Here is a 16086-nt window from a genome sequence, read left to right on the forward strand (position 1 = left end):
TTACATTTACATATGTAAAATTTAGCAAAGAAAAAAATAAAAAAGTGAATGAACAATTTTTTCAATTTTATTAGTCAAAATTTGAAATAAACAACACACAAATAATACACGAATACAGGAAAACCATCACACAAAACACACAGTTGAACAGATCAATGAAGGACATAGAACAACATAAAAAGCACAGGAATAAAGTCATATATATATATATATATATATATATATATATATATATATTAACAATAAAATAAACAAACAACAACAAAAAACCTTTAGAAATAAGAGAACTGAAGATAATAATAAAATTTAAAAATAACACGTAAGTTATTTAATGCTTTGGAAATTTACAGATGTAATTTTATTAACGTAATTTATAAAGAGATGACGTCACTGTTCCAGTAAAGTTGAGAAATAATAGGGCGTGGTGACGCCGTCGGCATCTGTCCCATACGTACGTCAGCGACGTGCTGACGTCGGTTTCGGGGCGGGGCTATAAAGGCTTGTTTTCTAGTGCTTCGGACTCGACGATCTCCATTTTGTGAGACTTTGTGAAGGCGAGTCCAGCGTCCCCGAGGAAAGGCAAAACCCAGATACGACAAATAAAAGTCACAGTTAGCCGACGAACCGCTCGCTAACCAAGTTATTATCCGAAAGGAAAGCAAATCTTATCGTATGTCCGCTATCCAGAACCTCCAAACTTTTGGTAAGTTGAATTTTTAACCAAACTGATCCGTGAGACAAGGTGGGGGAAGGGCGAGAGCTAGCGAAGCTAACCCAAGCTTTTTATTCAAATCTAGCTGATATTTTCTTTGTTGCAAAGGTTTCTTAATAATTGTAACGCTTGTCCTTTTAAGTCATTGATTTGATATTAATGTTAAACTTTTAAAAGAGAGTCTGATTTTAGCCGACTAGCAGGCCTTTGCTAACGTCCAAACGGCCGCCATTAGGCCTACATTTAGCTACCAACGCGTTAGCTTATTCTTCATCTCCGTTAGTGGTGCTCAAGGAATCTGTTAGTCGCCGAAATCCGTAACGTGAGATTTATTTCACCCAGATTAACAGATGATATTTGGCTTCGATTCACGTCGCGTAAACCGTAAGTAGCGGTACCATGACTCGGCTGTTATCCCGAACACAGTCGTGTTTTCTGGCTGAAGGATGCCGCTAACCGCCGCTGTCGGCCTCCTGTAAGCTGTTAAGCTGTATATTTAGCTCTTACGTCTGCGCACTTCATCTGAAATATGATTCGGCTGAAGAGAGATGCCAGGTGACAACAGGGTGGATGAAGAGTTTGATTTTAATATATGGTCACTGGTAAAATTATTAAACATTTGTGTTGTGTGTGTGTGTGGTCGGGATAGGGAAGCAAAGCATCACATTTTCTGCACATAACCTAGCCTTTTCTGGAGTTTGATCTTTTTTTTTTCCATGTTTTTTTTTCCATCCAGACCCCTTTGCTGATGCAACTAAGGGTGATGACCGCCTCCCAGCCGGGACAGAGGACTACATCCACATAAGAATCCAACAGCGGAACGGCAGGAAGACCCTCACAACTGTCCAGGGCATTGCCACCGACTATGACAAGAAGAAGCTAGTCAAGGCCTTCAAGAAGGTACGGCTGCGGATGGGGGCGGGCGCTCAAATGCTTTGTGTATATATGTGTGTTTCCTGGGGCACTTTCAAGCTTCCTGGTTGTAAATACTCCTGGTAACACCCAGGTGTAATTAACCTTGTTGTTTTCAGTGATTATAAAGAGTGGTAACTACCTCAGTTTGTGGTTAATGCTGTGTGTTTTCTTGCCACCACTGATTGTTTTTCTGTTCTTGACCCTCAACAGAAGTTTGCCTGCAATGGGACAGTGATTGAGCACCCAGAGTATGGTGAAGTGATCCAGCTTCAGGGAGACCAGCGCAAGAATATCTGCCAGTTCCTCATTGAGGTGGGTATTTTATTGTTTCACCACGTGTTGTTGGGATAACTTTTCCCAGCTGTGAGTGTTTGTCTCAGCTGAGTTGTTTTCTTCTTCACGGGGGACAGCAGTAAGTCGATATGTGATGCACAGACTGAAGGTTGGGCTCATTTTAACATCGATCTCTTGTTTCTCTTTGTGCAGATTGACCTGGCCAAGGAGGAGCAGCTCAAAGTCCACGGCTTCTAGAAGCTGCTAGCAGCCCTCTCCCCTTCTCTCCTGGAAGGCCATCAAACTCCCCCCACCCCTCCCATCTCCCCCCCCACACTCTCCTCCCATCCTCCTATGTGCTGCTGTTGCTCTTCCTCCCCCCTCTCCCCCCTCGCAGCCCCACCAGCTCCTATTAGCTAACACGTGAATTACCTCTGACAAACATGGGACTCTGTAACACCACCGCCCCCCTACAACACCAGGGGGCAGGCTCGCTCTCACAAAGACACACCACTGCAGCTCCACACAACATCAGGGATGAGTGGTGATGACCCTCCCACACACTTCCTCCTTCCTCCCCCCTCCCCCTTGTTTATTTCCTTTTTTAATTTTTTCTTTTTAGGTCTCGTGCCACAATAAAAAGGAGGCACCGTTTCATGTAACTTTTTTGTTTTGTACTTCAAGGTGTTTCAATAAAACAATGAGTCTCCAGATGTTGGAGTGGAGTGGTGTCATGGGGGAACGGGGTGGGGGGGTAAGGGGGGTTGGGTGTGTGCAGGAGGGTCATGGTGTTATAACAGTGTTATCTGCTCAAGTGGGTGAATTTTTTTTTTTTTTTTTTTTTTTCTTAGAAGAACAAAGGCTGCAGTTGTAGGAGGGGAATGAAGGTGGTTTTGAAAGAAGTTTGTTTTCCATCTTTAAGTTATTTCTCTCTTCAGTCTGCCTCAGTTCCCCACTAGCAGTGTTTACATGCCCAGCTGCCTGCTGTCAGGTGCAGAGCGGAGGTTGTGTACCCATTATATCTTCACCGCCCCCACGCCAGCTTATTTATGTTTCAGGCTCTTTATTTGATGGCACATTTTTCTAATTTTTTCATTATTTTATATCAATCCAAGTTTCAGACATACGGGGTCTGTTCAGTGGTGGTCTTACATTGATCAGAGAGGCCTGTACTGAGGAATGCTGGGTCAATCGATGATGTTACTAATGACTGCAGGGTAGGAAATGAAGTCAGTTGCTGGTTAACTATCTTGTTGAATAGTCGGTAGGACAGAAGGTAGTTTCCTACTCTGGCTCTTGACCAGCTCTCTTGTTTGGTCCAATAAAAGAAAAAAAAAAATCTGGTACCAGACCTGCGGTTTTGGACACTTGAATATTTCGTTTTCCTATAATGCAATAATTTATAAACATGAGTTTAAAGACGTAGTTTAAAATCAAAGCCATGGTCAGCTCACACTGTGCTCCTGTGACTGAAGGTGATGGAGAGCAAGTCTGTTTTGCAAAATCCACATTTGGTTCAATAAAATTTCTGCAGTTGATAAATCTGTCCTGTTTTTTGTATGTGTGAGTGTGATTGTAGCTTTTCAACATCAACCTCTGTATGAAGTGGAATTTAACACTACCTATGAAAACATCAGTAGTTTTACGTGGATTGTACATGAACTTTGACACGTGACTTCCTGTTGCAGCCTTTAAAAAACAGGAACTTTATACTCATCACACAGAGTCATGTATCTCAAAATGTTCAATTTCTTGAATTTTCAATAACATTAATACATTTGATCTGTACACACACACCACAAATGACATCAGAACAGCTGAATAAGCACTTTGTTTTTCCACATATGTTTGTTTCTGCACACGTAGATCTTGTAAGTATCACGTTGACGTACGTTTACTGAAATATTCTTTCATTCCATTCTTTACTAAGTTGAAACTCTGTAGTCTTAAAATACTCCAATACAAGTAAAAGTCCTGAATTCATCTCATTACTTCAGTAAAAGTACAGAAGTATTATCAGCAAAATGTACTGAAAGTATCAAAAGCGTTAATTATGCAGACTGGCTTCTTTAAAACAGAAATCACTAACAAATACATGTAAGAACATTTTAATAATAGTATTAATAACTGTATTCCATTATATAAATATTAATTATAAATTATATATACCATATTTTTAAATAATAATACATGTTATTCATATAGCACCTTTCACACAAAGTTCATAACAATTTAAACAAAGAAATATAAACAAATAAATGTAGTGGAGTAGAAGTATAAAGTAACATCACATGGAAATACTCAAGTAAATTACAAATACCTCAAAATTGTATTTAAGTACAGTACTTGGGTGAATGTACTTAGTTACTTTCCAGCACTTATTAAATGTTTCTTTAGTCTCTGTGACAGTAAACTGAATATCTTTGTGTTGTGGACAAAACAAAACATTTGAGGACGTCGACAGATCGACATCTTTCATCATTTTCTGACATTTTATTGACCAAACAACTAATCAATTAATTGAGAAAATACTCAACAGGTTAATCTATGATCAAAATAATATTTAGTTGCAGCTCTATACTGACTGACTGAGAGTCTGAAAGACAACGTGTCATAAGTCACTCAGTTTTTAGTCACAAACTATTGAACCCAGATTATGCAAAGTCCTGCAGGGTCACTATTTGTAAAACTACAACTAGATTTACAAAACTGTTGAGCAGAAACAGAAACCACAGCTGCCTCAGCATGTGTGCAGTGGTTTGTTCTAAAAAAAAAAAAAAAACAGCCTCCCAAAAATGTAATTAATTAATTAATTCAGTTATAACAACAACAGACACTACATGCTGATTGTTCCTGTTATTCACTCATTTTCATTTCATGTAAGTAAATCCACTGCAGACACACAGCAGCTGACAGGAAGAAGAGGTCATGTTAATCAGAGAAAAATGAGCTTTTTTCTGGATGAATAAATGTTGATGTGACTTATAAGAAGTGAAGCTAAAGGGCAACGAGATTGATGAGCTTTCAAGTGTCATCAGGAGTCATTGATGACATCATCAAAAGTCAATCAGCATAGAAACTGAATACAGTAAGTCACCGTCAGTAATTAATACAAACACACATTATTAAACCATTAATCAAACCATTAACTAACAGCAGTCAACGTCACACAACCTTATCATACTTTAGCAGTTATCTGGTGTTTCTGTAGTGCTGACGAAACATTAAAAATATTTATATTTAGCAGTTTGAATTAAAGTGAAGCTGCGATCTCCGCCAAACTCCCTTTAAGAAATATGACATTAAAAATCCTGATGTTTCCGCAAGAACACATAACTCTATAAACACAAGATAAAAGGCGTCATATGTCGACAGTCTTCTTGTCAAACCTGTATCAATATAATCCATAAAGATAAACTGTATTTCTGTACAAACTTTACATTTTGGATTTTGTCGCCTCAACTCGCCACCAGCCTCCGTTAGTTAGCTGCAGTATTTTAGCGGGAGAAGACGGTGGGAATGAGAGGAGAACAGTTGCAAAAATTAAAGATTTATCACTAAAATCCGCGCTGTTTGGTGGATCAGATACAATCCGGATTAAACACCGACTCATAACGCTGTTAATTCACCGTCTGTCGTGTGTGTTTGACGGTGTTTGAGGAGTTTTTTACAGTAACGACCCGGTCTGCTGCTTCCTGTTTGGAGCTGAGAGAGCGCTCCTATTGGCTGTTGACAATGTCCACATCATTCAACTTCACTATTTGCAAGAGACTAAAAACTTAATATAATATTAAACATGTTTGATTTATCGGAACGTTAAGACGAGACAAAGACAGACACTGAGTTTTATGACACCAAACCATCGTAGATGACGGGAGCAACTCCAGCAAAACTCTCGTGATTTTATTTCCGACATTGGAAATTAATTTGTCTGATACAAATCGCTTTAATAGTCGTTTCTGGCACAAGAGAAACAAGCTCTGTAGAAAAGCTTTTCATGTTATTCACCTCATTCCTTCCAAACATACGGACAACTTTTCTGTTTTGTGTGAGTTAAGTTGAATGTAATTGTTATTTAATGCGGTTTTATTATATGGTATTTGATATAAGTGTTTGAATATTGCTAATCATCTGTCAATGTTAATAGTTCTCTGTAGGCTACGGGTTTCTGATCTGTCATGCCGATAAAGCTGCTTTGAGTCCATCTTCATCTCTCTTGTATTAAAACGTGTCTTTGCTCAGGTCCTTGTCAAGCTTGCAGTGTTTTCTGACTGCAGATATGAATCCTCAGTATTCAACAGTCTGTTTATGCACAGAAACACTTCAATAGGAATACGATAGGAAACTGATGCGCGTCAATTGACGTGACGCCGCCTGTGATCTAAACAGAATCAGCAGCTCATTAGAATATTCACAGAGGCTTTGTGACCTGATAAAGAGGTCCAGCCTGTGAAGAGACTCTGGAACTGATCCGGTTCACTTTGCCTGCACATCAGAATACCTGAAACCCTGAAGAGAAGAAGGATCAGATCAGGAGATGAGACCTCTCTGGATGTGACTCTGTTCCCTGGAGGAACAGTTTCAGGGACACAGAAGAGGGACGTGAGTAAAGAAACATCTAGAAACACCACCTACTGCAACCTAAAATAATCTGACATACTCTGGATGAGATCTGATCTGATACATGATCAAATGTATTATTGTTATTTTAGATTTTATTATTATTATTATTATAAATCAACCACCTGAACATACCCAAGCAACCACTTAATAACATCCTGAGCGCTGTTGGCTTTTAACTAATAAGAGCAGAAACACTAAAGATAATAATACTGCGTCCAGAACACGTGTAATACAATCCAGTCTAATATAACACAGAGGAAATACACCTTCTAGCAAAAATACAACACTTAATGATTCTTGTAACTAAACAAAAACTGACATCTGCACACAAAGCCGCCTACAACGTTATGTGTACAGTAATATCTTACATTAGAGATATGAGAACAGATGTAAACCAACTATGACAGCATGACTGTAGAGCAGATTATTGATCATAACCACAAGACTAAACATATTAGAAGTGAGCAGGTGGACGTGAAACTTCTACCTTCAGTGTGCACGACCTTTATGCTGTTTTTGATAAACTCCTGTGACTGTAGATTATTCACCCTCAACTCAGAATTATCAAAAACTATTTGTGGAGCACAGTGGGAGTAGAAACAGTGCAGAGAGCTCCTGCAAAAAAGTTGAATCAGGCCTCGATGTGACGCCGAGATGCTGCTTCGGTCAATCACACATATGCAAGTACACTCTCCTGGTGGATGACTGTACAACGTGAACTAAATATTTCTGTTTACATTGTGATCATTGCGGTGAAAGATAGAATAGTTGATGTCGTGATAAACTTTTCCGCAGTTGTAAAATCCAGTCTGTCCAGTTGACATTATGCAGAAGCTTCGTTTGATTCACTTTGGCTTTGAGCCCGTCGATTAGACAGATGTTTAGAGACAGAGCCCTATAAAGAGCAACAAATCAGAGATTCCCTTACGGATGCATGATGCTAGGTAGTGTCATATGTGTGTGTGTGCTACACACTTACTTAAATATGTTTGTGAGCTGCAGCTGCAGCTAATATTGCTCATCCTTATCTGCCATGTTGCTGCTTTATAGACTATTTGATTTATGTGTTTATGTTGCACCAGCTGCAGCGTCCACAGAATTTTTCTACATTTTTATTTACTTGCAGTAAGTTAATCCTAGTAAGGCTATACTGAGTGATCTATTGCATAAAAAGGCTTCTATGCGGTGCAATACAATATCTGTTGTATACAAGAAAAATATTTAAAGGTTGAAGGACTGTGTCAGAAATGTTCTTCATGCACATCTGCAAGAGCAGTAACACACAAACAAAAACCACTCGAGAATATATTGCATGAAATATAAAATATTACCATATAACATCATTAATAGTTCAATAAACTGTACAACATATTACTGACCACAATAACATTAACTGTAGACACATACATACATCCATTACCTATGTCAACAAGATACGTCTGAATTTTCTTTAAGAAAGGAGAAGTAAAAGCTCCTGTTTGGTTGCTTGCTAAGATATTTAGAGTGGTTGCTAAGTGGTTGCATCATTATGCTCCAATGATGATGAAAATTTGCTGCCTCAAAATCCAGTTCTCCAGAACCACTGTGTAGCAAATGCAAAGTCCTGCCTCCCATTAATCAGTCGTCTAGCAACATCTCAGATTGTCATGGAAGTCTTATTGAACTCCCACCACAGATGCTACAGTCTGTAAAGCCTCCTGTTGTGTCATGTTTCATGTATCTTGTGCTAAAACGTCCTGTAGTGTTATCCTCCAACTCCTTGACCCCTGATTGGTGTCCTCTCTCCTCTCAAGTTGTGCATTACTTAAAGAAAAAAAAAACGAGCAGTGCGACCCTCCCTCTCTACTGAAACTCAGTTCTCTCCCTTTGAAAACAGCCAGTGCAAAGTCCTGCCTTTCATTAATCAGTCGTCTAGCAACATCCCAGATTGTCCTGAAAGTCTTTTCGACTGATCAATTCTCTAGAACCATTTTGAAGTGTCCTCTCTCACACAACACAGTACAACACAGTAAACAGAAAAAAAACTGAAAATTGAAACAGAGCATAGGCCTAGTATATACAGCAGTATAGTAACATAATAAAGTTACAGTGCTGGGAATCACAGGATTGTTGACATTTGTGAACTGATTCAGAATTGATAGATAGACTTGATATGACTAACTCAGACTGCTGAAGACTCATATAAGCTGCACATCTACTTTTAAATGACTGTGTGGACACACTGTGGATTTTGGCCTCCATCACTTTCATTGAAAGCACATTTGAAGGATCTTTTAATATCCAGTATGAACAGGAGGAATAATTACAGCGAGGAAAACCTCTTACACTGCTCATATGGACACCTGACTGCTGGTTTAACACACACTTTAAAAATAGTGAACTAGTCCTTTAAAGCTTTTGAATGCAGGACTTCTACTTGTAATTTAGTATTTTTTCACCGTAGTATTGCTCTCTATATTTAAGTAAATGAATGAGTACGTCTTCCACACTTGTTTATTCAGTCAAACACATTTAATAACATCCCCTCAGCATGTTGATTTTCGCGTTCGCCCCGCCGTGCATCTATTTTGTCCCATCTAGGAACCCTTCTGCCTCCATGGCAACGCAGCTGCCGCCATAGCTAATCCCAGTTTGTTTTTAGCTACAGGCGGCAGAACCAGAGTCCGCTTTTATTCCACAGTTACCGATAAAAACAGGAGAATATGATCATATTTCAAACGTACCAGCGTCTGTATTTGTCACATGAGGAACATTTATGAGACTACAGGAGCTCACAGGCCGGTAAGATGCTAGCAGCGCTAAAACAAACCGCTGTTACATTAAACTAAACGGGAACTATCTTCAGTTTGGGGGATTTTACGCTTATTATTGTTTCATGTTTTTGAACTCTCTGCTACATTATCTTATTGTGTACATGTTCACGGTAGTGTAATACTCTCACAGACTCTTCACCACAGTTTGTGCATTTTATCGCCATAGTTTGACTTTAACACTACAAGTAACAGATTGAAATAATAACTTTTACGCAGTGGTGGAAAGTAACCAAGTATATTTACTCAAGTACTGTACTGAAGTATAGGTTTGAGGTACCTTACTTGAGTATTTCCATGTGATGCTACTTTCTACATTTCAGAGGGAAATATTGTACTTTCTACTCCACTACATTTATTTGGCAGCTTTAGTTACTTTTCAGATGAAGATTTGACACAATGGATAATATAACAAGCTTTTCCATTTACAAGTTTCAGTCGCAGCCCTAAGCAGATGAGACTCTGAACAATAAAAATGAAATAATTTGATCAGACAGACAACAATAGAGCATTTTGCATCTTATTAGATCATAAACAGATGCTAGACTTTTGGAAAGCCTCCATAATAACCAGATTTTACTCCATATGTTTGATTGTTTTTTCTGCAGAATTCCCAGAGATGTGAACCTTTTTGAATGTTGACGGTGTTTGCTCAGACAGAGACGATGCAGGTGAGGAAGAATTCTTGAAACTTTTTCTCTAGAAACCGTTAACGTAAGATGTAGTTTAATATCTGTGCGGTGCTGTTCCTCAGGTGCTGCCTGCCTGGGAGCTCGCCATCCCTCTGCCTGCCGTGATAATAATCGCTGTGAGTCTTTACATGATCGTTCTGGGGATCGTCCTGTGGATCCGATCCTGCCTTGAGGTTGGTGCTGCTGGAAAAACCACAGAACCACAGAACCAGAGCAGAGACGCCTTTCTCTGTACCGCTGTTTGTAAAATGTGTAAAATAACTAAAATGTGATATAGGGTAAAGAGAGAACGTCACTACTCCAGTTGCTAAATCATTATGACCAGTGTCAACACAAAACTAAAGTCACTATTGTTTATTAGTTCTTATAATCAGTGTTTGCACTTACACTACATACAGTAAACAACATAGTTACAACATTACCACGGTATTCATTAATGAAATTACATCAAGACTATACATAGACTTATACAAAACATCAGAATAGGCATCTTGTTTGACCCTTTTGTTCAGGATATGTGTATGATACCTTGTGTTTGTTGGTTTTCTTTTTCTAAATAAGAAGAAAATATCATGAAAAATATCAAATTTAAATGGGCTGACAACACAAAACAACAAAAACAATCTCAGTTCATCTAAACACACATTAAAAGAAAAGATCATATAAATGATTTTGCAGGTTTGTCTATAAGAAGAACATCTTCAGCTTCTGTTTAAAACCCTTTTTGTAGATTCCTGAGATATTATTATGTGGCAAATGTGATCATGTGTGGTTTTGACACACCCTGGTGGTGGACGCTGAGGCAGACAGCGATGCACAGAACCATTATATATTCTTTCAGTTTTAATAGAAAATATCTAAAAGTATGAATGATGTAACTTAAAATAAGTTAATACAGTAGCTGGAAACATCCCTAAAGGACATATTCATTATGCATGACCTTGGCTTGGCTTTTTATATAACAAAAATATGAATTTATAGATTAGCTGGGTTCAGCAGCAGTGGAGTCATTAAAGTGTGGCAGCGTTGATGATGATGATGATGGTGATTTTTATTTGTCTTTGTTTCCTGTCTCTCAAAGGGCCGCTGCTCTTCAACATGTGGCGATTGCTGTCCAGACATTTCTTTATGTGAACAGTGCCTCAGATTGGCTGAAATATGTGACTTTAAGCCGCCGAACCTGCGCTCATATCTGAGTAAAAACTGTCCTTCTCCTACTGTAAGTAAACATGTTCACTCCACATTCCTACTGACCATTTTCCATTTGTCCCGCTAAGAAAGGAAATTTGTCTTTGTCTCACCGACTTGCAAAGACTTGGAATTAAAACTGATGTGTTTACATTTAAAAAAAAACAAGCCTTTTCTCTCTATTTTGGCTTTTTCAGTCACACTAAGCCGGTGGTTTCCATCTCTGTAAAAACACTTTCCTAAGTTAATTTAAACCATTCTCACATCAGGCAGCAAAATCTGTCAAGAAGCTAAAATTGTGTCGTAAAAATAAGACACCACTTCCTCTCTGATGTCTTATTTTATTATATTTCAATATATCCAATCACACAAGACAGACAATGTGATGTTTGTCAAATCAGGAGTGTATATAGCACGTTATACATGTTTACAACATTATTTAAGTTCATGCAGCAGTTTATTTTGTATTATAGGTGGACTTTGATAAGATTAAGTATATACTTGTTATTATTCTGTTCTTGGGTGCTGGAATGCAGGAACATATATTTTTGTTGTTTGTGACAGTCGATGATGCTTTAAGGTAGTTTTTAATGCACATGTAAGTAAGTAAGCTTTTATTTGTATAGCACTTTTTAAAACACACAGTTACAAAGCGCTTCACAGACACAGGCAGAATTGAAACAGATTAATAAAATAGACAAACGTGACACAGAGAGAAATAAAGCAGCACATGAGAACAAGAAGGGAGGTCTATAGAAAGGCTTGCTGATATAAACGTCGTCTTTTAAACGCACAATATGTAATTTCAGCCGCTAGGGGTCTCAATCAAAACAATAACAAAAGACGGAGTGTGATGATGGTGTGAAATAGCAAGGGATCATGGGAGTTGTTGTCTTTGTTGTTAAATAACCAGCTTCACCGGGATAGGATTACTCCAGTGTTCATCATTCAGGATGTTTTTACCGGCAGAGGTCTCCTCCTCTCCAGAACAAACAGACCCGGAGATTACAGGTAAAAACACTGGATAAAACTGTTTCACCTAAAAAATCAGTGTTTCTCCGACGATGTTCGGCGACCACCGGACGTCCGGTACGGGCTGTTAGCCGAGCTGCTGCTAACACTTGTTCGGTTTATTTCTCTTATAACTTTAGATCCAGACGTTCGGTCGGTTTCTCCCGGGAGCCGAATTATCCGCAGAGGTCTCCTCCTCTCCAAAAACAAACGTACACGCAGATTAAAATCGTTAAAATACTAATTAAAGCTGTTTCACCTAAAAAATCAGTGTTTCTCCGACGATGTTCGGCGACCACCGGACTTCCTGGAGGGGCTGTTAGCTGAGCTGCTGCTAACGTTTGCCCAGTTTATTTCTCTGATAACTTAAGATCCAGACGTCCAATGACTGAAATCCTTCTTCCGGCTAAGTTTATCATGAAAATGTGGCTTAAAACTGAATAAAAGTCCATTTATAACAGTTTGTGTGGAACAACCACAACGCCGATGTATTATCTTGTATGTGTGTAAGTCTTTGGTAGACGCCATTGTAGCGGACAAACACAGCGCCGCCGTATGCATCTTGTGCGTGTTTACTCTTTGGTAGAGGAGGTATGACGCCATTGACATGCGACCAAATGAAACGGTCAGTTACTTTGATTAAATTACAGATTTCTCTGGGTTTGAAACTTGTTGGAAACATTTGGGATAATGTAAGTACACAACTCAACAACATATATAACATAGGTCTAGTTGTTATTAGGCATTTTAATGTGGAATAATTATATATTATACCTTTAAAACAGTCCAAGGATTCAGCTGATCTAATGGATTGTGGAAGATGTTTCCACAGAGTTGGGGCTAAAAATGTTAATGTGCGGTCACCTCTTGATTTGTGGTTTGTGCCAAGGATAGATAGAAGGCCGAGATTTGAGGATCGAAGAGGTCGTGAAGTGGAATGAGGAACAAGGAGCTCAGAAATGTAGCTAGGGGCGAGGTCATGTAGTGCTTTATATGTAATCAGCAGGATCTTGTAGTTTATTCTGAATCTTACCGGAAGCCAATGGAGGGACGCAAGAACAGGGATAATGTGGGTTTTAGAGCCGTTTTAGAGACATGTACATTAAATGCACCAAAAAACGTGGTGCTAAGATGTAGATTCACAGATGGGTTGGGTCTCTGTATATTAAAGAGTACGGTCTTGACCTGCTCTATGTGAAAAGTGCCTTGAGATGACTTCTGTTGTGATATGGCGCTATATAAATAAAAATTGATTGATTGATTGATGTGTAATGTGTGTACATGAGATAGCAGGTAATAACGTGTGTGTTACAGTTTGGAATCAAGCCGGTAACAGACCAGGCTAAAAGTAACTTCACATAAATTTTCAGCGAGCAGATGTTTTTCTCCTCAGTGAATTGTCTCCTTTCTTTTTCCCCCACAGTGTGTCAAATGGGACTGTGCCTGCACCTGTCAGCCTCCTGAGTGCGACTCCTGCAACTGTCTCTGCTTCGAGATCAGGATCAAGTAGAAGAAGAAGAAGAAGAAGAAGAGGATGGAGGTGCATTAATGCCAGTGTGTGTGCTGACCAACCACAACTTTTAATGACGTTTACAGGAGAGAGATGACAGAAGAAAGTGGAGCGTGACAAAGGTTTCTGTCTGGACTCATCTAGATCTGTTAAAAAACAAACCAACAATTGTTCTGTTTTTACCAGCAGATGGTATCCTTCATTACTTTTAGCTACACTAGCAGTGTTGGTGTCGGTTCAGATGTTCACATTCCCCTCAGGATGAATTGTAATAACTTCAGTGATCCATTAAAGCTGGTGATTCTATATTTTTCTTCTTGTCAACAAATCTCATGTTTGGATCCAAGCCAACAATGAACTGATCTACTAACAAGTATTGTTATTGATATATCTTATTCCTCCGTTGTTGTCTAGAAACTATTAAAAACACGTCAGTGAGTCACACCGCTGCACTGGGTCACATGTTCCTCCATCATGAAGAGTTTGGTCACGTTAGTTTGTTTAGAAACGGCTCCAAAGACTAATAACAGTGATAAGATAGTAACTCTCAGCAGTGAGGATCCTAGTACAGCAGACACGCATGTCTGGTTCTGTTTAAAGCTTCACTTTCACAACCTCTTTACTTTGTACTGAAGTTAACTGAGAAATTCAAGAGTCAAGAGGTCGTGACATGTAGCACACCAAGCTAGTAAAGCGGCGTCTGTCTCCCTCTACTGACAGAGGAATAAGATATATCAGGCTTTGATACACACACAATACTGGTTAGTAGATCAGTTCATTGTTGGTTTGGATCCAAACATGAGATTTGTTGACAAGGAGAAAAATAAAGAAAAGAAGAAGAAAATTCCTTTAACTTTTCTTGTAGCGCCACCTTCAGGTCCAAATTTGAATTTGTCCAACACTTTGTCCAACATTCCCATCAGCCTGAACTCTTCTTTGATTTTAGTGCTGTTTAGCAAATGTTAGCATGCTAACATGCTAAGCTAAAATGTTGAACATGCTAAAGCCTGTTAACGTTGTCATTGAAAGTATTCAGTTTTCCCACCAGAACTGAAGTGAGAAACAGGATCTCAACCCAAAAACTGTTGCAGCTCTGTGAGTGTTGTTTCATATGTAATTATAAATATGAGAAGCCTTTTGTGTGAGTCTGTTGATGGTGATGAAACAGTCGAATGGACTGCAGACTGCATTTACCTACAGGCTCTGCACCGCAGTGGGATCACACTGAGATCCAGACCTGGTTTTGTTGATCTACTTAAAAGTTGCTGGAAGTGCCTTCTGTATTGTATGTTTTGATTCAGTTCATTGAGTTAACATTAGAAAATATTCTACATGTAAAAATGACAAAAAGTAGTGTTGTGGTTTTATTTTATACGTTTTGAAGGTTTTATAAAATTCTGAAATGTTTTAAATTTGGTTTGAACTTGTTCTCTTTCTTCTCATATCTGCTCTGTCGGTAGATTTTGATCACCTTGAAGTTTCCACAACCCTAAAATAAATATTTAGCATAATTATGAAGCTCAACCTGCTGAAAGAATTTTACATTGAGTATATTTCTCATTTCGGAAACTTGAGCAATGTCCTCCCAGTCGGTCGTGTCATTATAAATTGTTTAAAGGATGGGTTCGCAATTTTCCAAGTGTGTTTTAAACCAACAGTCAGGTGTCCATATGAACAGTGAAAGAGGTTTTTCCTCGCTGTAATCATTCCTCCTGTTCATACTGGATATTAAAAGATCCTTCAAATGTGCTTTCAATGGAAGTGATGGAGGCCAAAATCCACAGTGTGTCCACACAGTCATTTAAAAGTTGATGTGAAGCTTATATTCAGCTTCAGCAGTCTGAGTTAGTCATATCAAGTGGATATCTGACACATTTACAGTCTTTTTAGCATCAAATTCCCTCTTTGTGTTTCCTCGGACAGTGTTTCCCTGTTGAGCTGCAGGTGGAAGTATCGTAACAAAAAGAGGGACTTTGGCACTAAAAAGACTGTAACGTTGAAAGATATCTACTTGATTTGACTCATTTGGACGCTGAAGCTTCATATTAGCTTCAGATAAACTTTTGTTTGAGTTGGTGGTCTGATGGTAGGACCTCAGGACTCTGATGTGTCAATACATGCATATATTCCACAGAGCTACATACAGATTATACAAGCAAACTATTAACGTGGACCATGTGGACAATTCCAAAAAATAATTACTAACCACTGTAGACAACAATGAAAAGACTACATAATGAAATAAACATCTTGTGGTACGCTACAATAAAAAAGATGGATTACCATGAAATTTGGCACAGATGCTAGCATGGATGAATAAACTCTTAGTCTTGTTGTTAAATTGGTCATGTC

At 38.7% G+C, this 16086-nt stretch overlaps 2 protein-coding genes across 3 annotated transcripts; both read left to right on the forward strand.

Moving 5' to 3' along the window:
* The first annotated feature begins 518 nt into the window (after positions 1-518).
* LOC137200907 (eukaryotic translation initiation factor 1b) lies at positions 519-2613 on the forward strand. Its single transcript, XM_067615618.1, has 4 exons — positions 519-703; positions 1449-1612; positions 1838-1939; positions 2114-2613. Exons 1-4 carry the CDS (start codon positions 673-675, stop codon positions 2156-2158), a joined length of 342 nt encoding a protein of 113 aa, XP_067471719.1. The 5' UTR covers positions 519-672; the 3' UTR covers positions 2159-2613.
* Positions 2614-6394: 3781 nt separating this feature from the next.
* Positions 6395-15146, forward strand: si:ch211-198p11.6 (uncharacterized). Of its 2 annotated transcripts, none has more exons than XM_067615617.1 (5): positions 6395-6502; positions 9942-10004; positions 10088-10198; positions 11107-11244; positions 13648-15146. In XM_067615617.1, the coding sequence occupies exons 2-5, from the start codon at positions 9969-9971 to the stop codon at positions 13732-13734; spliced, it is 372 nt and encodes a 123-aa protein (XP_067471718.1). In that variant the 5' UTR covers positions 6395-6502; positions 9942-9968; the 3' UTR covers positions 13735-15146. The 2 variants fall into 2 exon arrangements, with proteins under 2 accessions (XP_067471718.1, XP_067471717.1); XM_067615616.1 differs by lacking the exon at positions 6395-6502 and adding an exon at positions 8980-9304.
* Positions 15147-16086: the final 940 nt, after the last annotated feature.

Source organism: Thunnus thynnus, chromosome 17, assembly GCF_963924715.1.
Source record: "Thunnus thynnus chromosome 17, fThuThy2.1, whole genome shotgun sequence".
Classification (NCBI taxonomy): Eukaryota; Metazoa; Chordata; class Actinopteri; order Scombriformes; family Scombridae; genus Thunnus; species Thunnus thynnus.